Below are 25,292 nucleotides of genomic sequence, written 5' to 3' on the forward strand. Positions count from 1 at the left end.
ACGTAAACCTCCCAAGAGACTCAAGATGGCCGGCGAGTATTGGGCGTGACTGTGAGCCGCACCAAACATGGACTGCTCCATAAGAGTATCATAATGAGAGTCTGTTTTTATATACTATAGCTGATAGATAGGTACAGCATAGGATAAGACGAGAGGGCACAGATCATCGGGCCAAGTTCGTGTCAGCATTGGCAGGACACTCGGGCCCGGGGGGGGGGGGGGGGGGGGGGGGATGAACCATAAAGGCTGGAGCGCTACTATGGCTAGAATCAGCCTCATCCCCTCCAGAGTTCAGAGATGTCTCTCGTGGCAGCCCGGTCTTTAAGAGTCGGGCTACTTCACATTCACAGCTGGGCATCATGGACCGAGCCCAGGAAAGTACCAATATTGATTGCTTACCCGCGATCACTTCCTCTTGCCTCTTTTCGTAGGCCTACTTCACGCAAGAATCGAGAAGTCACTGCCCCAAGATGTCTCACGAACCTGGAAACAACGAGGAACCTTCAGCCAATCAGTACCACGGCTTTGATCAAGAGCTCCTTCCTCGATCTGTAAGCCCTCTGGAGGTGGAAGAGCCTGACGCTGACAGCCTCGAGCCGATAGTGAAACCAACCGTCGAGCCCATAGACCGTCTATCCCAAATTCTTGGCACCTGGTTCTACGAAATCCTGGCGGTAGTATTCAGTTTGGTCTGCTTTGTTTCTATTGTCTGTGTTCATCTGGTGTTTAACCAGAAACCAGCCCCTAGCCTCTCATACGGGCTGACACTCAACGCGATTATCTCAACATTAGCCACGTCGCCAAAGTCCTCACTGATATTCGTTATTGGAGAATGCATCGAGCAACTGAAATGGGTCTAGTTCTACAAGAAGCCGAAGCAGCTTGCAGGCATGCAGTTGTTTGACAGCGCCAGCAGAGGGCCAGTTGGATCACTCATCGTCATATTTCAGCACAGGGGACAATCCCTCGTGCCCCTTGGTGCACTCATTACACTTCTCGCGTTGACCTTCACTTTCATTCAACAAATCCTGACTTATCCGATTCGAACCACTGTCAATGTCGAGGATTCTCGCTCTGCTGCAGCGAAGAAGGCAACCTACATTCCCCAATTTGAGTCTGGAGACTTGCCTCGGTCCATCATTTTTGAAGCACAATGGTCTGAGGGTGCTGGCGACATCCCAACTCCAGCATGCCTAACGGGGAACTGCACATGGCCGCCCTTTGAATCAGTTGGGCTGTGCCGCAAATGTGAAGACATTACTGCTTCGACCAGGGTCAGCTGTGAGTCAGTCTCCGTAGTCTCGAGCGCGATTATTTCGGAGGAGCAATCAAGCTCGGTTACAGCACTAGAGGGATATCTTCCGGTCTTACTATCACTTATAGATCTACTACAAGTAATGGCATACCGGTGCTTGACAAGCGTGGTGAGCTGTGGTTTCAGGTAATGGTTCCTCAACACACGGTGTGGTCTCCTTTCGGTCTTGAATATGGGCTAGGTTCTTCATTCAACAACTATACCTATGCTGGGGTATCTAATCCTCAGACGGTGAACTCCCACGCGGAACTCAGTCTCATCACGAATGCCACAATGAATTCTTTGCCCCGGTTGGACATGCGGAAGGAATCAAGATCCAAAAAGCCACGCAATGTGCCCTGTCATTCTGCCTTCAAACACACAACATCTCTATTTCGAACGGCGCTGTTTCATCCGACGTCATTTCGGTTGACTATGGTGAAGTATTCTATGTCAACACTACCAATGGAAGCGTCTATTACGACTACCCCGGTGGCAAATCTATAAGCACTACTGGACTTGCCTGGGAACCAAGTCAATAGGACCCCAGGGACTCTTATGAACACGACGTTGACCAACACAACATCAACTTGGGTGAATGCGCCTGAATTCGCGTTTCGACTGCCCGCGATGGCAAAATTTGGAAATACATCGAGGGTAACGCCGAGTCACAAGTACAAATCCATCAGGATTCATTAACAGTCCCCCGGATCTGAAGAGCCAGATCCAAAAATTCTCCAAATCCCCAAAATAGAACTAGAGGACGCAACAGAGAGACTCGTTGCCTCGTTTACTAGGTCAGCAATGGCGCGCAGCAGCACCACGGTCAACGGCACTGTGTCCTCAGCATAGGTCTACGTTTCCGTGAACTGGCTCTGGATTATCCTACCAGCAGCACCGATGGTACTCAGCGTGTCTTTCCTGCTGTTAACTATTGTTACAAATCGACGTCAACGGTTGCGGCTGCTGGGAACATCGCTTCTGGCTGTGCTGTTCCATGGCTTGGATGGCCTGACCAGCGGGGATGATAGTCACGCTACTGTGAGTCATATGGAGCAGACCGCGCAGGAGCTAGAGGTGGAGCTGAGAGCTCCAGGAGCTGGGAAGGGTCTTATGCTGGAGAAGTGTTGAATGTGTTTGTTTGGGCTAGGCGACCTTGGACCACACCCATGTGCAAAATACTGACTATACTAAGCTAACTAAACATATTATTACCTACCTACCAGGCGAAGCCAAGCGCTAGATGGTAGATAGGTCAGGTAGGTAGACCAATCAGGTATCTCGAGAACCATCCATTCATGAATAATTGTTAGATACGGGTCGTTATATATCAAGAGCAAAAAAGCCTGCAATACAATCTCAGCGCTGATGTTATTTTATATCATCTTAATCCTCCTCCATACCATCGTCCTCCTCCCCATCATCCTCATCACCCTCATCATCATCCTCATCATCCCCTTCACTAAACACAACCCCCATCTCCCCCGTAACATCCCACCGGTCCCCCTTCGCCGCGGCACTAACATACTTAACGAACTTGAGCGTGTTGCTGTCCCTCAGCACAATACTCAGTCTGTTCCAGCCCGCCGCGGTACTGAATAGGATCCCGTCATCTTCGTCGTCCGCTGCGGATTGGTAGATTGCTGCGTCTTGCTTGTCATCTTCTTCGCCTGCCATGTAGATTTCGTAGCCACCGACAGAGACTTCGGGTTCTTCGGTGGCGGGCGGTTTGGAGGAGGAGGGTTCCGGCTTGGAGGTTGAATTATTGGTGTTGCCGTTCGCTTCGCTGGACTTAGCGGCTTCCTCGCCCTCGCCCTCGCCCTCACCTTCATCTTCGTCTTCGGGGTCTTCCTTCTCCCAGCCTGGTGTTGGTGTTAGACACAAAGTGAATTCAAGACGGGGCTCCTCGCCCTCGTAACTGTGAGCGAGGGTATAGTCCTGGCCCCTACGGAAGCGACGAGCAAGGAAGTTGTAGCTGGTAATGCGGTCCGAGCCGGTGATGAGGGCAAGCCATTTGCGGAAAGGTTTAGAGGGGAAGAGGTCGTTGATAAGTTCTTGGATGGGCGTTTTCTCTTTGCCTGCTGAGACCTGAGCCTGAGCCTGAGCCTCGGGGTTATGCTCCTGGTAGAGGTAGCGGTGTTTATGAGGGGGGCGAGCGACGGTCCAGTCTGACTTGGACTGGATTTCGTCGGATGAGGCGGGAAGTGGGGCCTTTTCTTGCTCTTCGATATAAGCGCGGACTTTGGCGGCGTATTTTTTGGAGAGGAAGTGTTCGAGGTTGAGGGAGGAGTCGTTGAGGAATGCGTCGGACATTTCATCGGCGATGTCCGGGGTGAGATAAGATGGGGCGATGTATTGGATTAGGAAGTTGAGGTCTGATTCGGTGAAGACCGCGCTGGTTTCTTCTTCTTGTTCGGCCTTGGCTTTGCCCTTGCCTTTGACGTCTTCGGTCTGATCCTTTTTATCGTCCTGGGCGTTGTCATCGTCGTCGCAGACGACTGTCTTTGGCTGGGGGAGGTCGTAGATATCCGCGCGGCCCTGGAGCTGAGAAAGACTGCTGCGCTCGGCGAGCTTCTCCTCTAAACCCTCTTCGTACCCGTCCTCGCCCTTCTGGGGGATATGGAACCAGCCGCTGATGGCCATTCGGACACGCTTCTTGGACTTGTCGTCGTTGTCCGCGGGGTGATAGACTTCCTCGACATCGTGGAAACTCTCTCCGGGCTGGACAGTGAAAAAGCTGAGCTGGTTGAAAGCCGGAGGAATGCTACGGCTGAAGTCCGGGCTGGGAACCTTGACGTCTTCACCCTTGGCGTCTTTCTTCGTCGCCGTGGGGTAGAGGCGCAGTGCACCACCCCACTCCGCCTGCCATGGAGTGTCGGGGTCGGTCAGATATAGGATGTAGCTGAGACGTCTACTCCCAATGACGTCGTCGTGGCAGAGGAGATGACATCCCTCGTTGTAGACGTTGATTGCCATGTCGGTCTTCTGCCCACTCAGTTTCCCCGAGCCCGTGACCGCGGACAGGAACTCGCGGAAGCGGGCAGAGTATAAAGCATCGCGGAGCTTGAGGATCGAAGGTAACCGCGATAACGACCCGTCATCTAAGCCGTCCAAGTTTGCGAGATCGCCGGACTGGAAGATTTTGTAGATGTCGGTCTCCTTCTCGGTGAAGTGGAGATGCGCCTGGATTTCGTCGCGGACGGAGCGCAGGAGAGAGTCTTCAATCAGAGGGTGGATGACGCCGTGCAGGTATCTAATTCGATTAGCATTCCCAGGCCACAGAATGAAAATCGAAAATCACATACGGCTGCGATTGGGCATAGGCCTTGGTATAGTTCTGTTGAACGGAGGGCTCGAAGAGACCGTCGCGGAAGCGCAATGCGACCTCCTCGCTCGACAGAGCCCGTTTCTTGGTGTCAGGCTGGCCATTGCCGTTCAGTGATTCTCTGCTATCAGTCTTGCGTTTCATTTTGCTTGAATTGTGATTAGTTGGTTAGAGGACAATTGAGAAATCCCAGAAAATTTGGCTGCTGGCGATTTTTTCCCGGGCGGTGAGAGAGCAATCAGGCCATATAGAGCTATTGCAGAACTTGATTCAGGAATTAACCTGATTCATATTCATAGTTAAATGGACTAAAGGAATCGATTACACTAATATCTAAATCTAGAGCCTAGACATAGGTTATCTCCAAAGCCCACCGTGTTGACCTCCACGGTTATCTAAAATCGCGGAGAACGGCCGCGATCGCCGATTGATTTGCTATCACTATCGGGCTCCCGATAAGGACCGGCCTCCACCCCCGTCACATCACATCAGCCACCCTCTAGCACCTTCGTCTTCCTCTGTCAGTGAAATACGTCTTTGATTTGGTCCGCAAGCTCTACAGCTCTTTTCTATTTCTGCGAAGAACTCATTCTCAGTCCCATCTGAGCTCATATCACTTCCATAACCTGCGCGACGGACAAACGTCATCGCGTCAGCTATCAACAAAGATACGCCACCCAGGAACCGACAACACCAACACAGCCCCTACAGATTCAACAGCATGCAACCAGGAGAAGAAAACACGAACAATGAACCCTCCCGCCCAGGAACACCCCCTCAACCGCCTTATTCCCCCGTTACGCCCGTCTTCGCTCATCTCACGCCCGTCCACCCCACCACAAACGGCACCTCACACCCAATCGTCCCGCCAGCGACGTCGCCCTCGCCGACATCACAAGCTCCTCCTTCCTACAATGCCCCTTCACATTTGAACTCAAGCTCAATACCTCCGTCTCGCCCCGCACCCATACCACCCACTTTCGCGCCGGAGCCATCGCCGGTTCCGATCTCCGAGAGCGAGAATCCGGATGCCATTGCGCTGCGCTCGGCGATTTCTATACTCCAGCTACAGAAGCAGCAGAGTCTGCGGGATATACGGACGCTTGAGAAGATGAAGATTGCTGCAGCTGAGGATCCGGAGAGGTTTGTGAGGGATCTTGCGGAGGGGAAGTTGACGAGGAAGGAGCAGGGTGGGTTTCTTGACTTTAATCACGACGAGGACGACGAGGGTGAGAGTGGGGGTGGAGCTGAGAATGAGGATCGAAACGGCTCAGGGCTAGGGACCCTTCCGACGGCTCAGAACGTCGTTCGTATGCCCCCTGTTAACTGGGCGAAGTACCAGGTCGTTGGGGACAGTCTGGACAAGATGCACGAGGAACAGCTGCGTCGTCCTTCTCTTGGTGAGCCGAGAAGGGATGAGGCGCCGGCGCCAGAATACATGCTTGCGTCGCCATACCGGCCCCTGGTAGATAAACTGGAGAGTCCCACGAAAGCCAAGGGGGCTAGCAAGGATAAAAAAGGTTCAGGTTGACTGTTAGAAGTGTACTATCTACGATACAGCCCTCAGAAGTGTTAAAAACATAGACATATCCTCGCTATTCAAGGGCGAACTCAGAAAGGCAGCAAGTATCTTTTGGGCAACAGACAACCAACACCAGCTGGATCCATGATCTTAGTCTCTTACCCACCGGGGATACCAAACTGCGTTCGCAGTTCTTGTTTCACGCGTCCAGAAATATCGTCATATTCCTCACGATCACTCGCCGCGACTTGCAACCTCGCACTGGTCTTCAGCACCCCGAGCGTCTTTCTATCTTGGTCGTTCAAGAAATAGGGCGCTCCGCGGTGACTAAATCCAGCCATGGAAAGGGCGGCTTTCGGCTGGCTCTGCTTCTGGCCCCGGGCCCCTCCCCCATTGACTGCTGCTGGGATACAGGCATTGCCCGGATGCACCTGGTTCCAAACCGCATCATGATCCTGTCCTTCGTCCCTCGCCGCCGACTTAGTCTCCTCGACACTGGCGCTGGCTACCTGATTCTCACCATCATCCAACACCTCCTTGTCCTCGACTTTGATATTCCGATTCCGCCAAACATTCCACTCACTCTTCGGCCTTAACTGCAATACTTGTCTCCGCAGCCCATGGCGCCCTCTCACTCGCATCCTCTCCCTGTCCATTGCCGCCTGGGTCTGGGCTGCTTTGTTCGCCTCATGCGTGGCAATCCACGTCTGTGCTTGTGGTGATTGTGGCTTGCACTGGAGCAAGATGTTTGATATTGTGTCGTTGGAGAGAGGCGCATGATGTTGTGTTAGTGGGTATGGAGCGATTCGAGGTCGTGAATGGGTTGGTTGTGGGGGTTTTGGTTGAAGCTGGGGCTGGGCCTGGCGATCTTCGTTCTGTATCTCGACATGGGAGCCGTGTTAGTACCCCGGGCGCCGCCGGCCACGTCTAGCCATGGCCTCGGATAATGCAACAAAGCAGAATATGAACGGACTCACAGCATCACCAATCTTATCATTCTTATCCTTGGAATTGGGTTTGCCACATCCATATCCATCCTGTTTGCCCTCGTAGCCACAAGGCAACAGTAGCATCTCATCATCCTCATCTGCATCCAAATCCTCCATTTCCACCTCCGTAATCTCCATATCGAAATCACCCTCACACTCATCCTCAGTATCAGCCTCAGATCGCTCCAGATCCGACTCAAACGGACTCCCTAACCTCCTCTCCTCCTCCTTCTTCTTCTCATCCTCAGCATCCCAATACACAGCCAGCCGCTCCTGATACCGCTGCGCATACGTCTTATGCTTCCAGTTCCAGTTCTGCTTGATATCGATATTGTGTTCCGTTGCAGTTGCAACCCGCCTAACCTTGTGGGCATGGGCAGGGCCAGGATGCACTTCTTCGGGATCATAGATAATATCGATTTTCAAGGGCGAATCTGGAGGGGATGACGAGGTACAGACGTCGAGGACTGAGTGGCCTCGCTTTACGGGCATGCAGCTGCTTGTGTAGAGGCGGCGGGGGCTGGTGCGCTTGCGGCGGATGGGTGGTGCTGGTGCTGGTGCTTGACGGGGAAGGTGGTGGTTCATTGTTTGTTTTTGTATGTTGTTTTCTCTTTCAAATTTTCTTTTTTTTTTTTTATTTCAGTAATGGTGTATATCAGATAAGATATGTGGATTATGTTGTGTTGATTGAGGGAAGGGTATATTGGAGGCAATAGAGCGGAAGAGTATTATATAAAGAGACAACGTAGAAAAGATTCAGAAGAGACGGAGAGAGCAGGCTTTATGACGTATGATTTTGGGAATAGGCAGATGAAACCCAAAGAAAAAATGATTATTGACAGTGGTTGTGTTGCTAGGAGAAAGATAATGGTGATGTCGAGGGTATAGAGTGGTTAGGTAGGTTGTGGACGGGATTGATGGAGTTGACGAGGATTGTATCGAGACTCGAATAGAGATAGTTTCGGAATAAGAACATTCGTGTTACTACCGACAGTATCGGTATATTTGCCTTGTTTTGGGTCTTCTAAGGCCCAGCATGTCCATAAATGTGAGGTCCAGAACTGGCAGGCTAGGTTTAGAGTTAGGGTTTAGAGAGCTAGTTGTGTTGAGAGCTTGATTCAGGCCCAGATTGGTGAATACACAAAGAGTATATTTAAAGAGTGAATGGGACATGTTTCAAATATGGATATGTTTGGGTTCATAACATGTTTGGTGAGGGACACTGAAGTTCATTCACTTTTATACTTGGGACTTGGGAGTGCTTTGGTGGATGAAGAGGCTTTCTATACAGCACCTTATATACATTTCACCTAAATCTTAAGAGGCTCATGCATAGATTGACTAGTTAGGTGTAAATGAGTCCGCTATGAAAGCCCTATATTACTTCAACTTGCCCAAGCCACCAACAGTTCTAGATCACCTTTGGCGTAGTCTCACAAACACTTCCTCACTTCCATTTCTCAAAGATTTGACTTTCCGCCCCTCCCACTCTGCCTCTCCCACTCCTCAACCCGCCTGGCGCCCTCCCTCTCCTCACGGACCTTCCCCTCCTCAACTCCCCCCCTCCACTTCAAATTCCCCTCATGATCATCCAAAACACCCAAAATCCCTCTATACATCTCCTCCTTCATAACACCATAAATCCCACTCTTAACCTTCCCCGTCAACCCGCGCTCCTTAACAAACGCCAAAACCTCATCTACCCCACCAACCCCATCAACAACCCCCCTCTGCAAAGCCTCAACGCCACCAACCCTCTTCGCCTCAAGCACGAGGTCTCGAGCCGTAGAAGCGGACAGTTTCTCAGTAAAGACTTTCATCATGGGCCCCTGCAACGGAACCCCGAATTCAATCTCGTTGATGCATAGGAAGCCCCGGGTGGGATTCATTATTCGGTAGTCGTGGTACATGGCAAGCATGAAGCCTCCTGCAAAGGCGTGGCCGTTTAGCAGGGAGATTGTGGGCATCGGATACCTGATATCGTTAGTACTGCATCTATAGAATCATAAGGTGCGGTCAGTAGAGAAGGAAAGGGGCAGTCCATACGTAATCAACCGCCTAAAGATCCTCCATAGGTATTTCTCTAGAAATCCCTCCGTCTCATTCGCAAGCTGTAAATCCAGGCCATTACTGTAGAACTTTCCGATGCCGGATGTTGTGATCAGGACGCCCCTCGGGTAGCGGTGCTCGAGGATATCGAGGGCTAGGAGGAAGGTTGTTATGAATGAGGGTGTGAGGCGGTTGTCGGGTGGTGAGGTAAATGTTAGTATGTAGATCTTCTTTGTGTCGAGTTTGGAATCTGATGATGGAGGGTTTGTGACTGTGATAGAGCCTCGTGGGTTTCCCTCTTTGGCCGGGTTGGGCGGGGGGATGGGGACGGTGAAGAGGGTGGTTGCCATTTTGTGGTTGATTGAGATACAATTCTTCTGAGCAGTTGAGAGAAGTGAAATTGTGGAACAAAGGAGTATATGTAGTATTTTCTTTGCGAATTCCACGTGGGTACAGTTTAGAGAATAAAGGTTGGAGGTCGTTGATTAGAATTCCAAAATGGAAATGCCTCGGCTCAGGATGTGTAAGAGCTTATGACGACAGGCTCGGGCGATGCTTATCTACTTTCCACCAACACGACTGGAATCATGTCAATCAGCTCTAACTTGCCGTGAGGGAACGATGACCTTATGAGGCCTTGGTGTCAGCATTGGCGTCCTCATATATATAGGCTTTTAACATACTTGATCTTAATATTACTTTATATCCTTAGGGCATTATAGGTCAAGATCGCCTCGTGGAGCATGGCATTATTAGCATTAGTGTCACCTGATCTAAGTTTGGTTAAATATAAGTTTCACCTTGTCTGTCATTTGCCCTCTCTGGATTTTTGAGTTCAACACTTCGAATTTGAGCGGCACCCAGCTCGCTCTTTCAAGAGGACCAAAAAGAGACAAGTGATAGTAAATATGGATATGCATTGCGAATGAAGTACCTAGAGGTGGCTATTCTGGGCAAGGTGAATCAGACGTCATGGTCTGTCTCTTAAGGACGTCGCCTGGCCTTGTCGTTGGACGTTGCCTAGGGCCCAAAGTTCCATCTCCAGTGCATATAGTCAAAACAGGATATCTTCTAGGTCCCTGACATAGCCTGCCTCCTCCGAGGCGGCATCTTGTCTTCGTCATTCTCATCCTCGACAGCCTCCAAATCAATCTGGCCCCTCTCTGTGACATCTTGAGCTCACCCATTCTCAGAATCGTTGCCGCCATCACGCTCTTCTCCGTGTCTCTCGTCAAAATCATCGCCCAATGCGAAAGACCGTCTGTTCCGGGAGGGAATCGATCCGTTACCCAACTACTGGGCAGACTCCCATCGTCATCATTCCACGTCGAATAAAGGTTCCACAGCATTCGCAGGTCCTCCATATCTGATTCCGGGATCCCCGCTGCCCTGACACCGCCCATGATGCCGAATGTCCTTTGAAAGGCTGCCATAGGCGCACCTTTCCACTCGGCCGACTCGTGTACTACAACCTTGCCCTTTCCATCGTCGTTGAAATGTATGCGGTTATATAGGCCGCACCATTGCACGTACTGGGCAGAGGTTGGTGCTCTACGAGCCGATCCATCGTTCTTGCGTCTTTGTCTATCGCGTAGCTCGAAGCGGATAAAGAATTGAATGTCACATGGGTAGAAAATAAGCTGCGGGTCGTAATGGTTGTCATATTCATAGTGGCAATTGGCGCATAGTGCCATTCCATTCGTAGCCGACGCTAGCTGGAAGTTCATCAACCCTAACTTCTTCAGATATTGTATCTTGAAGCAGAACTACTGTCACCATCGACAGATTGACATCTAAATGGGCAGACGGGGTCACGGACTGCAGTATCAGCCTCTGCTACGGTGCATTTGATGGTTGCACCTCCCGCACTCCATGTTGGAGGCCTCTTTCATCTCTTACTTCGCCTTGGAAGGAAATGAGGACGATTTGTTCGCGGGATTAGACGACCAGGCTGTGGGTGTTTTTTGCTACTACAGACAAGACCGAGGGGGCGAGGTGCTTTGCCCTGAATTGGGAAGAGGCACCTTCTGCGGGCGCCCGGGCTCAGTCTAGGTATATCATATGGAGTTCGTGACAACAGGGAGCAGGATAATATAGTAAGAGAATCCTGAAGAAAAATTCGTGTCATTATTCCTACCTAATAATAAGGTTCTACGGAGCAAACTTCCGTTCTGCTGATTGGCTGTTGGATGGGAGGATATGGTTTCAGTGAGAAAAGATCTATTGTCTATATCCAGGTTGTCGACTGTATGTTCCAGCTTCTATCATATCTTGTTCAAGGCGGGGGCTTCGAGTTTTTCCTCCCCAAAAACTCCTTTGTCGACCTCCACATTCCTCTTGCACCCTTGTCAATCTCATGCCGACCGTCATACAGCGGATATACAACAACAGCAAAGAAGGCAAAGAATTGCCAAACAATAGCAACAGATACCCAACCCGAGAAGAACGATTTGGTGAAAATATAGTTGCGATACAGCGGCATCGGCCAGGCAACAAAGGTAACCAGGACAAGGACAACAAATACAGCCCACGCAATCTTCATCCAGCGGTTGAGTTCCTTCAGCGTTTCCTCGTCAAATGGGTGACGGATATCATCTAGGCTGAGCTCAGATGGAGGCTTTGATGCCGTTGTAGCCACAGCGATCGGCTTATCGTGGGCGCCAGTATGCTCGGGGTCTGCGGTTGAGGTTGTGGTTGCGGAGATGTCGGTCTTGGGTATTTCGGTGCCGGGTTTCTCGGTGTTAGCTTCGATGATGGATGATCGGTCGTCGCCGTGGATTTGCGCTTCGTCTGCGAGCTCGATGCGGAGGAAGATGCGCCAGTCGAATCTGTAAGGTTTGTAATGAGAGAGCACGACTGAGTAGATGGCCGGGGAGAAAAAGGAACCGATTGCTCCGTATAAAGCGGGCAGGCCTTCTCCTGTAGTTGTCATATTTACTTCCCCGTACAGCGCGTGGGCAGTGCCCAGCCATATAGCAAGCCCTGTGAAAAAGCCCAGCACAGGAGAAACGACCGCGGCCAGTTTAGTCTGGCCGCTCCAGAAGAGAGTGTGTCCAAGTGGTATGATTCCAGGACATGTTAGGATTGGCCGGAAGTAGCCGATCCAGGTCATATTGGCACCACCGTAGTTCAAAGCAATCGAGATGCCGGTGATAAAAAATGCATGGAATACCACGGTAATGTGGCTCGCTTTGAGCAGCTTCTTGTCCGTTGCCTTGGGATTGAAGTACGTCTTGTAGATGTCGAAGGACAAGATACTGCTAACAGCGATCATAGAGGACGAGACCGTGCTGGTCAAGGCCATGAACAGAAGCACAAAGAATGCAACGATACCGCCGTTTCCAATGAGAGCTTTGACGAGATATGGCATCACCAAGCCTGTGCTCACTTCCGAGGCGGTGATATCACCAGGGTAGGTTGGGAAGATAGGCGTGTGGTGGAGTGCCCTAGCTGCTAATCCGATGACTGTTCCAAGGCCCCATGGGATACCAAAGACGGCAACTGCAGCGAGATTGTAAGCCGGCACAGTCGAGTTGACCTCGCTGGCGAAAGACTTTTGCCAGAACGCAGTGTCCTGCTAAAGTTAGCCATACACGTTATTGACGGTTACTGTTCATTGGCCCATACCATGACAACTAGAGCAAGGTTACCGAACTTCAAGATCAGTCCCCAGATAATAGCCTCCTTAGACTTCATTGTAAGCAACGATCCCTCGTAATTACCAGAAATGTAGTTCTCGCTAGCTGTAGCCATAACCTTGTCATATAGACCACTCAGTCCTCCGACATGTTCGTTGGTTAAAACAGACATTGTAAAGTAGATGATCAGAATTAATGCGACGGCAGTGTGCAGGAAATCGGTCAGGAAGGTGGCTTTGAGACCTCCGACGGCAGTGTACAATACCACTAGGCTGGTTAGCTATGTACCCCAGAACAGACTGAAGAAATACCCACCTCCCAACGGGATTAAAATGGTGGCAGCCACGAAATGCATGTGAGAAATTCCAGACACCAGTTGAGACCCTACAAGAATCATGGAAGCACAGCCGAAGACGTTGTTGGTCAAGTTCAAAACAATGAAGACAAGATGTCCAACGGTGCCATATCGCATCCGGATAATTTCCAGTGAGGTATGCGCATAAGGGACTCGTATTTTAGCCATAACCCCAAGAGCAGCCATCAGGGCAATCTGAAAGCAGAGACCTGACCCCCACCACTGTTCCTGTTAGTTCGGTTCTTTATATGCAGCGAAGACAGCAACGTACCAACGGCACGGCCAATCCATATCTGTAGCACATAGCAGCCGAGAGGACCGTCTCATTGATCCACATCCATGACGAAAACACCGCCGATGCTGTTAGCCCTGTTCCAACAGATCTGTTGGCGACCATAAACATCTCTGAGGTTGCCGAATCTTCGGACAGGTAGGCCTTCTGCACCTTGATGGCGATGAGAATCACACCACAGAAGAGGACGCCTAGGCCGATAAGCAGGCCATAGGCTGTTCCCTGCGAGATAAGGTCAATCTCATGGCCCGCAGTAGACATGGTGCTCAAATGAGGTGACAATGTACTTGTCAAAGAGCTCTAACGGGCGTCCAAAAGATTGGCTGTCAATTTCTGAAAAGCACAGGAATCGCAAATCTCGGAGGAAAAGGCTAAATTTATATTGGACAGAGCACATGGCTGAATGGGTAAGCTGAATGCCTCTCTGATGCAATCCGAAACGCCTTTGCTAGTATGTTGGAGCTGGAGCTGTCACGCAGTATAAGTTTGATATCGCGTTATGCGGGACCCGGCCGAGAAATAGAGAATCAGGATTAGACCAAGATCAATTCGCGGAGATGTCTCTGTGAGTGGATACATTGCTCTCAGATTTGTTGGAGATTGGCTCTCATGGAAGTGCCTCGAGGTGAGCAATGAGGGAGTGGGATTGCGTGCCAGGAGAACGCTATGGCGAACCACACCAATCCACCACCGGCGTTCTTGTTTTCGGAACAACATTTGGAGAGCTTGAGTCGAGAACACGACTCGAGGTGGAAATAAGGTGTAGGAAAAGGCCCATTTGAGGAGCAAAAATCAGGTTCATCTGCATCGTCGCGGTAAGCGTCTTTGCTATTGGCCTACTCGTCAGATACAATCTTAGAGTACACGGGAGAGCTTGCGTGCTACGTGGGAAACCAAAGCCAAGAACAAGAAGCCAAAACCAAGCATAATCAAGATCCTCGTCTCCAGTCTTGGGAAGCTTCATTTCATCAAGATTCTCGTGAGTGGTCAATGGATCGGTTTTGTCAACGATGTCTATCCTTGAACGCGATCAATGGCAGAGTGAAGTATTGGACAAATTATGTCCTGAGATTGATGATGAGCGCCGTGGTTTAATTATGTAGGAATAAAAAAAAAAGGAAGAAAGTGAGAGATTCCAAGATACCCGGCACCTGATCACCAATCCCTGTGGAAGGAACTGGTACCAAATGAGCTTCATTTTTCAACTTCTTTCCCTCACCTCATGCAGACCATCAGTACCTTGTAGCCAGCGTTCCGTATGATTATGCAGTTTTCAGGCTTTATGACAGGAAGCAAAGCCAGAAATATACTAATATACTACCGTCCTCCATTCACACCACTGGAGTGTTCCATCTTAAACGGAACCATGAATCAGATAACCCACAATCTGCTGACTATAAACAATCATCGTACGCGACTAAAACCATGTCCTCATCTGTTCATAGTGAGCTGGCCAGCGTCATCCTCGCGGCACTGTCTATACTAGCGATATAGCCGAACCTCCATGCCGAAGACCTCGAAGCGCGATGTTTAAACATCGTCGGACCACGACGGGCCAATAACACCGAAAGCTCTATGCCTTATTATGAGCCGCATGGGTTCAATTTGAGCTACAGATGAAACGAGGTTATCCGTCTGTCATGAACGCTCACCCACTGATTGGGAGCATATGCAAGATGCCGGTATCAGTAGCAGTCATGGTTCCCAAGTCCTATATGGCGCTTCCTGTTTTGGGCTACTTACGTCGCTTGCTTCTCTATTTACCTAGCAGCGCTGGCTTGGATTTCCTCACCTTAGCTTCTGTTATTCGCATTCAGTTGCAGCCAGAAGTTGGGGCAGACGTTTGTATTGAGCTCAGTCTTGGCTCATACTCAAGGGCAGAAAGCATGAAATTGGTCATCGACTTTCTGGAACGGAAATACAGCCTGTATGCTGCTTATTGTGGAAATCAAAATGGAATCAGGCACGGTCTCGAAAGGAAGGCCAAGCAGCCATCATGGATGCCAACGCCACCAGGAAAGAAAGTTTCCGAAAGTCTCCGTATCACGCAGGAATGCATAAATACCGGTATGACCGCTGCTTATTACTGAGAAATACCAGCATCTCTCCATTTACTGCATAAACATGGCAAGTATCGCGTTCCCCAGTCTGGCAAAGAGCCATACTCTCTCGACCTTCCATACCTACGGCTACGCCTACCAATTTCCATCTAAGACTTCTCTTCCCACAATCCTCTTCCTCCATGGCTTCCCATCCTCATGCTACGACTGGCGACACCAGATCCACTTCTTCTCCTCGCAAGGATACGGCGTGCTGGCACCCGACCTCCTAGGGTACGGCGATACAGCCAAGCCCGCCGCGCTGGAAGAGTACAAAAGTAAGAAGATGGCTTCTGAGATCATCGAGCTACTAGATCACGAAGGCATCGATAAAGTCCATGCAGTCGGCCACGATACAGGATGTACCCTGCTCTCTCGACTTGCGGATTACTTTCCAGCCCGTCTTCTGTCGGCGACCTTCTTGGACGTGCCCTATTCCAAACCAGGAGAGCACTTTGATCTTGCGGTTGTGAATGCACTCACGAAGCAGTTTCTGGGCTATGAGAGGTTCGGATACCTTGAGTTCTTTGCTAGGGAGGGTGCTGGAGACATTCTTGATCAGCATGTGAGTTTACCATGTCGGTTGGGGTTGATTGTTGGTATCACTTTGGGTGTCCGCTAACGGCCATAGTCCGACTCATTCTTCACCCTCTTCTATCCCCGAGATCCCAGCCTGTGGGTAGAAAACGTGGGCCTGACGGGTGCCATGGAGATATGGCTTCTTCGGAACGGCAAAGGCCCTGAGCCGGAGTACGTTGAAGAGACTGTAAGAAAAAAAAAAGTCCTACTTGCGCCTATTTTATTATTCAGTCAATGAGAACTAATCACCCAAACAAACCAGGAACGACAGATCCACCAAGCCATCATGCAAAACAGCCACGGTTCAGCGCTAAAATGGTACCAAGCTCTGGTACGAAATATAAGCGTGCAAGAAGAAATCGAAGCGAAAATCAAGCCGGTGCTCTCAATGCCCGTTCTTATGATCTGCCCGCAGCCAACGCAGCTGGAGTTACCGGGTGTCGAAAAGCAGATGAAACAGGTTGCTCGGGATCTCAGTTTCAAAAGAGTGAGTACTTCAGGGCATTGGGTGCAGTTGGAGGCTATGGATGAGGTCAATGCTATTTTGAAGGAGTTCTTTGAGAGGTAGGACTGGCCATGGCCATGCCTGGTGGCATGTAACGTTTATATACTTTGTAGATCTATCTAGTCATGTAGATATATAGTAAAAAACTCTCAACTCAATACCACCAGACTTCGAAAAGGAAAAGGAATCCATGATTACTGATAACAATGACCAACCACAAAGCGATAAGAGAAGATGACTTCACTTTTGCCCTCTTCCATTCCCCCAACGCGGTTGATCCGTCGTAGCCCTGACCTGCCTGCTTGACGTCATCACCATCATATAAACCACCAGCACTACGCTCAGCAATCATACAAACCAATCTACTATTACAACTATCCATTGAAACCAACCAAGTCACGCAAGAAGAACAAACGAAGCTCGACATCTAGAATGGCACCAACAACCCGCTCCCAAGCCGCAACCCAAACTCAACAACCCCCTCAACCCGATAAATCCTCCGCCTACACCCAACCCAACAACCCAGTCTCACACAACCCTGCCGAAACCGCCCTGGGCGAGCAAGAGCAACGCTCCCAAAACTCCGGCTCTTCATACGGCACACCCCCCGCCTCAATAACTCGCGGCGCATCCTCGCAACCATCCAACGATTCCTCCCTCTCAGCAACACACCAAAAACACACCGACTCCCAGAAATCCATGCAAGACCACGAAGTCGACACAGAGTACGGCGTCGAGGAACAGCCCTCTGAAGGCTCAATCGCGCAAGCGGTCGAAGGCCGAAGTAGGCACCGAGTCCAGGCGGGTGCGCATGCTGGTGCCGTAGGGAGTCCGCAGGGTCCTGGGGCGCCGCCGAAGGGTGAAGGGGAGAGTAACTTGCAGAATTTGGAGGAGAAGACGACTTTGCATGAACAGATTTTGGGGGATCGGGTCGGGCGTAGTCCGCCTGTGCCTGATGGGGTGAGCGTCGAGAATGAGAAGGTGAGGGAGAGGAAGTTGGAGCAGGATCGGAGGTTGCATCCTGGGGATGTGGTGAGGGAGGCGACGGGCGAGCCGGTTGTTGGGAGGTAAGGGATGGATCACTACTAGGAGTAGAAGGGAGAGTTCGAGGGGCTGGTATATGATTTGAATGTATTATACAGATATGGAATCCTAAACGAAGTCAAGACATTATTCATATTGGGTATCAGAACGAGTATAGTCGATTTCAGTAGACTCAGCTATCGGCATCATCCCCTTCGCCGATCGAGACCTTCTTGAGAGATACTTCTGTCTTCAGGTCATGGATACGTTTGGCAAGCTTGCCTTTAAGAATCTGGTTCTTTTGCATCTCCCATTTCGCGGTCTCTGTGCGAATAAGGGCCTCCAACTCTGCAATCTCTTCACGGGTTTGCTGTACCAGCCGCTGTTGTTCGAGCTGTTCTTCGTCGAGCTCATCTTCGGGCGTTTCATCATCGCCTGACCCTTCGCTTTCGTCGCCCGATGATTCTGCACCTGCGTCGGGTGCTGGAGTTGAGGGCTTGGTCGCCATGGGCGTACCAGCTTGATAGACACCGGAGTCAGGCGCTTCCTCCACGACTTCGGCCTCAAGTTCTGTCCCATCTGCTCCTGCAGCAAGAGCGGCCTCCATCTCGGCAGCAAGAGTGTCCTCCAGATCCTCAAACATACCGTCGACCTCGTCCATGGCTTCGTCCACTTCGCCTTCAGCGTCTTGCTCATCATCGTACTCATAGTCGTCATACTCCCCGCTTTGAACGAGCCCCTCGGCACGGTCGAGCGATGTCTTATCCACTAGCTCATAACGAGGGGGCTCGATAGCAGCTTCGTCCTGAGCTATCAAGTCCTCAACAGCCTTTTCCACCTGCTCGATGCTTCGCGTGCTGACTCGGTCCCGAAAACGCCGTTTCCTCACCCACCGGAGAGGAGGCGTTAGACCATGAGGGTACTGCAAGGTCTGGTCATCGAGGCGTTGAACTTCAGTAGGTAGTGGGTACTCCAGAGCTTCTGATTCCGAGTTGACAAGCCCTAGGATTAGAAGCATCTGACATATATCCGCTGATTTATACCAGCCTCGCCTATCCCAACTTTTCATTCCCTCGATAATACACGGCAAGTCCACCAACACCGCGGCATATTGCTTATCTCGGATTTTCAAGATAGATCGTCGGCCATCGCGAGATAGTGGTTTGAAACAAAATTCGGATTTGTCAAACCGGCGCTCGTTGATAGCGCGACGGAGATACTCGCAGTCGTCTCCAGGTAACATACGTAGGATGAACTGTTCTTCAATTGCAGGGTCGGCTTCCGTATCGGATGCCTCGGAGTCATAGCCAACACCGACTGGCCTAACTGGTACAGACCCTTTGTTCTTTATTCTGATCGACTGTAGGCCCGGTTTCTTGGATGGATTTAGCTTCAGTCGCTTCGGTCCAGTCGGTGCTGACGCGCCAGCGGCGGACGGTTCGTTTGGAGCGGCTTCATCTGCTGGTCGCTTCTTCTTCTTTATAGTGATCTTTGGTGCTTTCTTTGGCTTTTCTTCTGGTACAGGTTCGGTGGGCTTTCGGGCGATCTTCAGCGTGAGTTTGCGTTGAGGTGGAGGAGGTTGATCTGATGAAGGAGGAGGTGGTGGTGGTGGTGGTCGGCTCTGCGGCGGCTCAGGCGCCTTTTTCTTGCCAAACGTGAGCTTGAGAGACGGCCGAGGCGCGTCTGACATGTTGTTCTGATGGTCGCAAGCGTAATAACTTGCGTGTCAGTAATATATGAGAAAGGAGTGGACGGCGTTGGTGTGGTGCAGCAGAGTGTTGAAGACTCAAGAGGATAATGCAGGCGGCAGACCAAGGAAGGCAGGAGCCTTGATCCCGGAGCAGAGGTCCAAGTTCGGGGTCCGCCTTTTCTTCACTTCAACTTTATTTCACCACAACTGACCATTATCTCACTCTCTATTCCCTTCTCTGCTCGAGAGCCGCCGCTCGGTTTCCAGTCACTATTTCATTGTTTCCTTGAATTACGGGCTACAGAGCCCTTTCTCACCATGTCCGGCGCGAACCTCCACAACGCTCTTCTCCGTCCACCGATCATCCAGATCCTACGCGCAACAGGCTTCCATTCCACGCGTCCATCGGTTCTTGATACGATCGCGGACCTCACTGCCCGTTACATAATGCTTCTCGCCTCCTCAACGTCAGATCACGCCGCAAACGCCCACCCACAGGACCCAGTACCCGTGCTAGAAGACGTTTACCAAGCGCTACAAGATGCTGGTGCATTGCGACCGCAACTACGAGAGTGGGAGGAATGGTGGGAAGGCCAGGAGGATATACGGGGTCTAGAGGGATTTCTATCGTGGTTCACTGGCCCAGCCAATCGTGAAATTCGGCGTATTGCTGGATTCGTCCCCAGCGAAGGCGATGTTGTCGACGCTGATTCACTCGAGAAAGAGGATTTCCTTATGGCTCTGAAGAAGAAACATAGTAAAACGGGAGAAGAGTCTCGATACGCGGGGACGATTCTTGGGAAGAATGCCGAGGAGCACCCGGTTATTATCGAAGGCGGTGCTCCTACGATCCAGGACTGGAGCTCGCAAATGCGGTCGCGAGCGCCGTATATGGCGGACAGCGACTCATCGGGCGTCAGCAGTGCCCCGAGCAACTTATCCGACACCGAAGGCATGGACGTGTGATTGGAGAGTACGCGCTGTCTCACAGTGTGAGAGGCCTGTTCAATATACACGAGACTATGCGAGGCACAAAGCGCAGGTCGCTTTTTATCAGACGCATCTATTTCGCTCGCCGATAGACCGTTCCTCAGCGTTCGAGTACGTCGATGCGTATGTTTGGCTAGGCTTCGAAGTCGGGCATGCAGAGCACATACCCAACCCAACAATCGCACCCAAACCAAGCACTTCCCGCGAATATACGGCGAGCATGACCAAAAGCCTCACCGGGGCATGCCTGTGTTGAGCCGAGGCTTTCAGGACGGGGTGGCTGCGGAGGCGGCGTTGGGTGTGGGGGATACAGGACTGGGAAGTTTGACGAGCGTAGTGTTGAGCTATAAGGCGCGTATAGACAGATCTGGGTCATGTCTTCAAAGCGAAATGCACAAATAGGCGTATTTATTCAAACTGAGCTGATAGTGCGTTCTTGGCTGCGGGCTGGGTGACATCGATATCTCCGTACTCCGTAACCAAGTACTTCCCTCCCCTCTCTTAACTACCTCAACTTCACCCGTCGATATGGTCTACTCCTTCGACCTTCCTACAACCTCACATCTCTCTTTTCAGACTGCCCTGTCCTCTCGCACACATCCATCTCTTCCGCAATCAGCTACGACAGCTCGCCATGCCTTCCGTCTCGCGCTCAAAGCCCACAACCGCTTACCCCGCGGCCCCCAACGCGACTCCCATCTGAACGCCGTCCTCTCCGCACTCAACGACTACCTCCCATACCTAGTCGCAATAGCCCAAGGACTCAACAGGAAACCAATTGATATCAGCGCGCCCACCGTGAATTCTCAGTTTGAGGAGATCGAAGTCACGCAAACCGCCGAGCTTCGACCCGAGTGGCGCGTAACATTAGCTTCAAGCTCCTTATCTCTCAAGTCGAAATCGGCTCGTCCAACAAGCAACCGAACCCGCGGACCAGAGATTCCCTACGAACTTGCCTTCACTCTCACAACACTCGGGTATGTACTTTCCTCCCTCGCCCGCTCAGGCGTCACCCGCACTCTCTACGCTAGCTCGACACCCAGCGCAGAACAACGCACAGCTGCCACTCAAACGGCGACTAAGCACCTCCTCCAAGCGAGCTCCATACACAGACTCCTCTCGTCCTCGTCCTATTTCACAGTTGGCTTAGAAGGCGCAATCGCCCCGGATCTAGCGCCCGCCACGCAGGCGGCGCTCTCGTCACTTGCTTTAGCGGAGGCGACTCTACTCGCTGTCCTGAAAGATGACTCGTACGTTATCGCGTGCATCCAAGCTCGGAACCCCAATGATAAGGACTGGATGGTGCGGGCGCCGGAGATCCCGAAGGTCCGCGCGCACCTCTTTGCGCGGTTGTGTATCCGCGCCGCGGAGTACGCTGAGCAAGCGGCTACAGGGCTGGGCTCTGTAGGTGTTGGTGGAGAAGGCCGGAGAGCAGGGGTTGATGAAGACATTGTCAATTATGCTGGTGTCCTTGGGCTCGTTGCGCGTGCGAGAGCGTGTCGGTTTTTCGGGGTCGATGCGGAACTCGCGGGGAAGATTGGAGAGGGCATTGCGTGGCTGAGAGCGGCCAAAGGGGCCCTCGGCTTGAGAGCTGCAGGGTCTACATCTACAGAAGAGCCCGCGAAAAGCCGAGGACTGTCGAGACTGAAACAAGGACTCCGAGACAGGCGTGAGGAGCGCCGGATGGAGAAGGGTGCTGGGGCGGCAGATGAGCGGTTGAAGAAGGGAGAGCTTGGACCTGGAGATAATGCCGGCCGAGAAGAAGAAAGGCATGTAATTGATATGCTGGAGGCGAAGTGGGTGCGGATGAACGATACTGTAAGTTCAACTAGTCGACGATACTCCCGGTATACATTGACTAACCTGGACACAAGATAAACACGCAATTGGTGCCCTCCTCAGCGGATCACGTTGCCAATCTGCCTTCAGGCAGAGACATCCTTCCGGCTCAACCGCCGTTCAAGCTTCCCGTCCTGGACGAGGAGCATCTCAGCCGGATGCAGGCCCCGCCAACGGAGCTTGAACTGAGTCTCGGTAGTGATATCGAGGACAGTGATGTTGAAAGCCCCGTAGCTGGGGACGCACCCGGCGGCTTTCCCGAGCGGACGGACAGTGCTTACTATTGATAACCGATCCTATTATTCTGGATATCTAGTTTCTGGTTTAATTTGTTATGTTGGTTGATAGTTCTTGTATATTGGATATACATAAGCCGAAGTCTACAACAGCTGCATTGGCCAGAGACAGGTGTACTCAAAGCACCGTATTCGATTCATATATTCCCAATAAGGTGCGCCCACAAATAGAAATGTAAAAGAGTACATTGATAGTACATCAACTGCTAAAAACACAATATCATTCAAATAATGCACACAAGGAAAATGTAAGAAAAACCCGGTCTATCCTCTTTAGTCAACCGACCCCCAATTCCTCCTCCAAATTTACCCAGACTTTCCCTCCTCTCTTTCGACAATCCGTCCCTTACGTCGACTTCGAAGCAAAGTAATTCTTCTCCTCAAACAAGAAACCCTTGACCTTCCTCTCGCTCAACAACTCAAAGTACTTTTCTGCACGTAAAAAAAAACCAATTAGCATACCACATTCTTGCACAGCCCATCCTCCAATTCCCACCAAACCAACCCTCCCACAAGACCAGGTTAAGGATAAAGTTACAAAACATACCCCTCAACTTCCCACACTTCTCCAAATGGTTAACCCCCTCGCGCGCATAACACTTGCCCAGCTCCTCGCCAACAAGCCGGCTCATCATGCTGCGCACCCACTGCTCCCGGATGATAGCGTCGCGGGCATTGTGCACGGCAACGTTGTCCTCGAAGTCGACGCCGTCGTAGGTCGGGGCCACCGTGGGCTTTTTGGCGAGGAAGGAGGCGGATTCGGGGGTAGGCATTTTGGTTGCGAGTGGGATTTGTGGATGTAAAGGACGTTCGATTGGGGGTTTTCTGTGGTGGATTGAGCTTGGAGCTTGAGATGGAGGTGAGCTGCTCGAGCCAGGCTTTTGCCGGAGACAGGTAGGTAAGGTTGGTGATGCCCGCGGGTTACATGTGCAATTGGGGTGATTTGATTGGGTGGGCGTTTGGCGGTCGGTGCGTACGGTGGGCGGAGTAATCCACAATTGCAGGCCTTTCCATGCTATCACGTGACTTATAGACATGTAAATAGCCTTGAGGTAACAAGCAGAGAATTAATCCGGTTCTAAGGGTGGTAAGCGTTCAAATGATTGCAATGCCTCATCTCTATAATCGTATGCAAGAGGGCAGCTGTAGCTGTTACAATACAAGCCCCAACACCATGCCAATGAGAAAAATTAAACGAAACAACGCCATATCGCGCTGGTAAAACAAGCAACAAATGCAACATTACTCCTGCGGCGCTTCAGCGAAATACTGGGAGCTTTCTCCCCCAAATAATACATAATACAAGGCAGTCAAGTTGTCTCGTATACGTTCCCACGCTGTCCGGTTCAGCCACTTGCTGTATTCGCGATACTGGTACATCTCGTTCCAGCAGTCTCGACCATAATCGCAACCAGCCATATTGACAACAAAGTCTCGCGCATCCTCAGTATAATGGACCGCTGGGTCGAGTGTGTCTCCACAGGCTCCAGGAGGGAAAGAGTTTATGTACCGCTGGGGGAGGAAGGCGACGCTGCTGCGGATCCAGGGTTGGTTGGTGTAGAGGTATTCGAGAGCGTCTTGTTCTTTATGCTCCCATTGCATATGCCTTTGTTCGTACATGAGAGGATCCCACCAGATGTCTAGCAGCCACTCTGACCATATAGACCGATGGACAAAAAACGAGCCCAGGTTGAAGCCGCCGCAGTCTTGTGAAAGCAGAAAATGGATTGATGATGGCTTGTTGTCGCCCTCGGCCGACCTGGTTAGTTTATCCAGATATGGCTCGGTTGGTGGGTGGGTTATATTCAGAGGGTTGTACTCGTTAATATTGCGGTAAACAATCTCATCCAGGCGGTTAAACAAGTGGCCCTGAAGGGAGTACGAGTGCTCCATGATATAAGTGTTGAGATCAAGCCACCAGAACCTATAAACCATTAGTACTTGTCATCATTGACTCTTCAACTTCACATACCATTCCGCGTTGGGATACTTCCGCATGGCTTCACGCAGAATGTCGACCTTCTCCCAGCCTTGGCGCCATTCATGTGAATAGCGTTTCTTTGCTAACATATTGGCAGTCTCCAGTTCGTATCCCCATCTCCTAGCGTACTCCTTCTTATTCGTGATGCTGTTTCGTTCAATGGCCCATTCCCTGGCTCCTTTCCACTCCATGACCCCGCCCTCAACGTTCGACTCCACAATTATCACAAACTTACGGCCGCCTCCGAGAGCAGATCGCCTGAACGTTTCGGCAAAGACTAGATAGAGAATACTCAGCACCCAATGCAATTCGAAGTGTTATAGGGGCACTTACAGAGCCAAAGAAATAGATACCCAACGAATGAGAACACCAGGGCAAGTAAGAGCCGTGACCTCCTACGTCGCGGAACCATCTTCACCGGCAATAATGAGCACAAACCCCGTCCACGCCCATATACAATATGATTTTTCTCAGCATATCCCTTGGGCGACTTAGACCTAGTACGCGACTTTGGAAGGATTGTGGAGATCTGACGTTTGGAGCGCGAGAAGAATCCGTTGTTCCTCGTAGAGAAGGATGGGTAACCCCGGACCTCATCGCTTTTCGCTTTAGCAGATAGCCATGGATCAGTTGCGCTGGGTGGGTAGAGGCCTTTGTGAAAAGTTGATCTGTCACTTCCCGGTGTCGAACCAGGACTAGACCACCCTCCACCCGGACGGGGAGAGGGTAATCGGGTCAGCGACATGGTTCAAGTTCAAGGGCGAAATCCGTGGTAATGTCAGCCAAGAAGTCAATCCTTCGTGATACTGGTGTTTTGAGAGAGGAG

The 25,292-nt window shown here is 51.1% G+C and overlaps 14 protein-coding genes across 14 annotated transcripts; 6 read left to right on the plus strand and 8 right to left on the minus strand.

The window, feature by feature from the left end:
- Window positions 1-470: 470 nt before the first annotated feature.
- BDV17DRAFT_292958 (DUF3176 domain-containing protein) lies at window positions 471-860 on the plus strand (the record flags this gene model as incomplete). The annotated part of the gene is made up of 1 exon (XM_073762483.1): window positions 471-860. One exon carries the CDS (start codon window positions 471-473, stop codon window positions 858-860), a length of 390 nt encoding a protein of 129 aa, XP_073613906.1.
- Window positions 861-2,680: 1,820 nt separating this feature from the next.
- Window positions 2,681-4,763, minus strand: BDV17DRAFT_282887 (oxidative DNA demethylase; the record flags this gene model as incomplete). The annotated part of the gene is made up of 2 exons (XM_073760273.1): window positions 2,681-4,547; window positions 4,600-4,763. 2 exons carry the CDS (start codon window positions 4,761-4,763, stop codon window positions 2,681-2,683), a joined length of 2,031 nt encoding a protein of 676 aa, XP_073613907.1.
- Window positions 4,764-4,964: 201 nt separating this feature from the next.
- On the plus strand, window positions 4,965-6,225 carry BDV17DRAFT_136871 (uncharacterized protein). The gene has a single exon (XM_073754232.1). The coding sequence runs from the start codon at window positions 5,341-5,343 to the stop codon at window positions 6,148-6,150; it is 810 nt and encodes a 269-aa protein (XP_073613908.1). The 5' UTR covers window positions 4,965-5,340; the 3' UTR covers window positions 6,151-6,225.
- Window positions 6,226-6,299: 74 nt separating this feature from the next.
- BDV17DRAFT_292961 (uncharacterized protein) lies at window positions 6,300-7,715 on the minus strand (the record flags this gene model as incomplete). Its single annotated transcript, XM_073762484.1, has 2 exons — window positions 6,300-7,016; window positions 7,119-7,715. 2 exons carry the CDS (start codon window positions 7,713-7,715, stop codon window positions 6,300-6,302), a joined length of 1,314 nt encoding a protein of 437 aa, XP_073613909.1.
- Window positions 7,716-8,590: 875 nt separating this feature from the next.
- On the minus strand, window positions 8,591-9,529 carry BDV17DRAFT_292962 (enoyl-CoA hydratase/isomerase family protein; the record flags this gene model as incomplete). Its single annotated transcript, XM_073762485.1, has 2 exons — window positions 8,591-9,104; window positions 9,177-9,529. 2 exons carry the CDS (start codon window positions 9,527-9,529, stop codon window positions 8,591-8,593), a joined length of 867 nt encoding a protein of 288 aa, XP_073613910.1.
- A 503-nt stretch (window positions 9,530-10,032) lies between these two features.
- Window positions 10,033-11,185, minus strand: BDV17DRAFT_268064 (uncharacterized protein). Its single transcript, XM_073758428.1, has one exon. The coding sequence runs from the start codon at window positions 10,904-10,906 to the stop codon at window positions 10,124-10,126; it is 783 nt and encodes a 260-aa protein (XP_073613911.1). The 5' UTR covers window positions 10,907-11,185; the 3' UTR covers window positions 10,033-10,123.
- Window positions 11,186-11,454: 269 nt separating this feature from the next.
- On the minus strand, window positions 11,455-13,725 carry BDV17DRAFT_299305 (sodium:solute symporter family protein; the record flags this gene model as incomplete). Its single annotated transcript, XM_073763849.1, has 4 exons — window positions 11,455-12,753; window positions 12,807-13,084; window positions 13,133-13,394; window positions 13,444-13,725. 4 exons carry the CDS (start codon window positions 13,723-13,725, stop codon window positions 11,455-11,457), a joined length of 2,121 nt encoding a protein of 706 aa, XP_073613912.1.
- A 1,845-nt stretch (window positions 13,726-15,570) lies between these two features.
- BDV17DRAFT_268070 (alpha/beta fold hydrolase) lies at window positions 15,571-16,830 on the plus strand. The gene is made up of 3 exons (XM_073758429.1): window positions 15,571-16,128; window positions 16,195-16,329; window positions 16,405-16,830. Exons 1-3 carry the CDS (start codon window positions 15,589-15,591, stop codon window positions 16,708-16,710), a joined length of 981 nt encoding a protein of 326 aa, XP_073613913.1. The 5' UTR covers window positions 15,571-15,588; the 3' UTR covers window positions 16,711-16,830.
- Window positions 16,813-17,791, plus strand: BDV17DRAFT_136896 (uncharacterized protein). The gene has a single exon (XM_073754234.1). It carries the CDS (start codon window positions 17,080-17,082, stop codon window positions 17,716-17,718), a length of 639 nt encoding a protein of 212 aa, XP_073613914.1. The 5' UTR covers window positions 16,813-17,079; the 3' UTR covers window positions 17,719-17,791.
- Window positions 17,791-19,519, minus strand: BDV17DRAFT_136890 (transcription initiation factor TFIID subunit 7 family protein). The gene has a single exon (XM_073754233.1). The coding sequence runs from the start codon at window positions 19,358-19,360 to the stop codon at window positions 17,864-17,866; it is 1,497 nt and encodes a 498-aa protein (XP_073613915.1). The 5' UTR covers window positions 19,361-19,519; the 3' UTR covers window positions 17,791-17,863.
- Window positions 19,520-20,602, plus strand: BDV17DRAFT_136898 (Bromodomain associated domain protein). The gene has a single exon (XM_073754235.1). It carries the CDS (start codon window positions 19,679-19,681, stop codon window positions 20,324-20,326), a length of 648 nt encoding a protein of 215 aa, XP_073613916.1. The 5' UTR covers window positions 19,520-19,678; the 3' UTR covers window positions 20,327-20,602.
- Window positions 20,603-22,623, plus strand: BDV17DRAFT_136899 (pH-signaling protein PalC). Its single transcript, XM_073754236.1, has 2 exons — window positions 20,603-22,168; window positions 22,225-22,623. Exons 1-2 carry the CDS (start codon window positions 20,879-20,881, stop codon window positions 22,474-22,476), a joined length of 1,542 nt encoding a protein of 513 aa, XP_073613917.1. The 5' UTR covers window positions 20,603-20,878; the 3' UTR covers window positions 22,477-22,623.
- A 208-nt stretch (window positions 22,624-22,831) lies between these two features.
- BDV17DRAFT_292969 (putative NADH-ubiquinone oxidoreductase 12 kda subunit) lies at window positions 22,832-23,258 on the minus strand (the record flags this gene model as incomplete). The annotated part of the gene is made up of 2 exons (XM_073762486.1): window positions 22,832-22,917; window positions 23,033-23,258. The coding sequence occupies 2 exons, from the start codon at window positions 23,256-23,258 to the stop codon at window positions 22,832-22,834; spliced, it is 312 nt and encodes a 103-aa protein (XP_073613918.1).
- A 469-nt stretch (window positions 23,259-23,727) lies between these two features.
- BDV17DRAFT_292970 (putative alpha-1,6-mannosyltransferase subunit) lies at window positions 23,728-24,878 on the minus strand (the record flags this gene model as incomplete). The annotated part of the gene is made up of 3 exons (XM_073762487.1): window positions 23,728-24,409; window positions 24,458-24,743; window positions 24,800-24,878. The coding sequence occupies 3 exons, from the start codon at window positions 24,876-24,878 to the stop codon at window positions 23,728-23,730; spliced, it is 1,047 nt and encodes a 348-aa protein (XP_073613919.1).
- Window positions 24,879-25,292: the final 414 nt, after the last annotated feature.

Source organism: Aspergillus undulatus (genome assembly GCF_047715775.1).
Source record: "Aspergillus undulatus strain CBS 261.88 unplaced genomic scaffold BDV17scaffold_37, whole genome shotgun sequence".
NCBI lineage: Eukaryota > Fungi > Ascomycota > Eurotiomycetes > Eurotiales > Aspergillaceae > Aspergillus > Aspergillus undulatus.

What these genes read in the sequence shown, in the direction of transcription:
- BDV17DRAFT_136898 (XM_073754235.1), top strand. Translation starts at nt 19,679, where the DNA reads ATGTCCGGCGCGAACCTCCACAACGCTCTTCTCCGTCCACCGATCATC.
- BDV17DRAFT_136899 (XM_073754236.1), top strand. Translation starts at nt 20,879, where the DNA reads ATGGTCTACTCCTTCGACCTTCCTACAACCTCACATCTCTCTTTTCAG. An exon ending in GGGTGCGGATGAACGATACT is followed by an intron (nt 22,169 to 22,224) that starts GTAAGTTCAACT and finishes CCTGGACACAAG; the next exon opens with ATAAACACGCAATTGGTGCC.
- BDV17DRAFT_268064 (XM_073758428.1), bottom strand. Translation starts at nt 10,906, where the DNA reads ATGAACTTCCAGCTAGCGTCGGCTACGAATGGAATGGCACTATGCGCC.
- BDV17DRAFT_136871 (XM_073754232.1), top strand. Translation starts at nt 5,341, where the DNA reads ATGCAACCAGGAGAAGAAAACACGAACAATGAACCCTCCCGCCCAGGA.
- BDV17DRAFT_136890 (XM_073754233.1), bottom strand. Translation starts at nt 19,360, where the DNA reads ATGTCAGACGCGCCTCGGCCGTCTCTCAAGCTCACGTTTGGCAAGAAA.
- BDV17DRAFT_136896 (XM_073754234.1), top strand. Translation starts at nt 17,080, where the DNA reads ATGGCACCAACAACCCGCTCCCAAGCCGCAACCCAAACTCAACAACCC.
- BDV17DRAFT_268070 (XM_073758429.1), top strand. Translation starts at nt 15,589, where the DNA reads ATGGCAAGTATCGCGTTCCCCAGTCTGGCAAAGAGCCATACTCTCTCG. An exon ending in GAGACATTCTTGATCAGCAT is followed by an intron (nt 16,129 to 16,194) that starts GTGAGTTTACCA and finishes TAACGGCCATAG; the next exon opens with TCCGACTCATTCTTCACCCT. An exon ending in CGGAGTACGTTGAAGAGACT is followed by an intron (nt 16,330 to 16,404) that starts GTAAGAAAAAAA and finishes CAAACAAACCAG; the next exon opens with GAACGACAGATCCACCAAGC.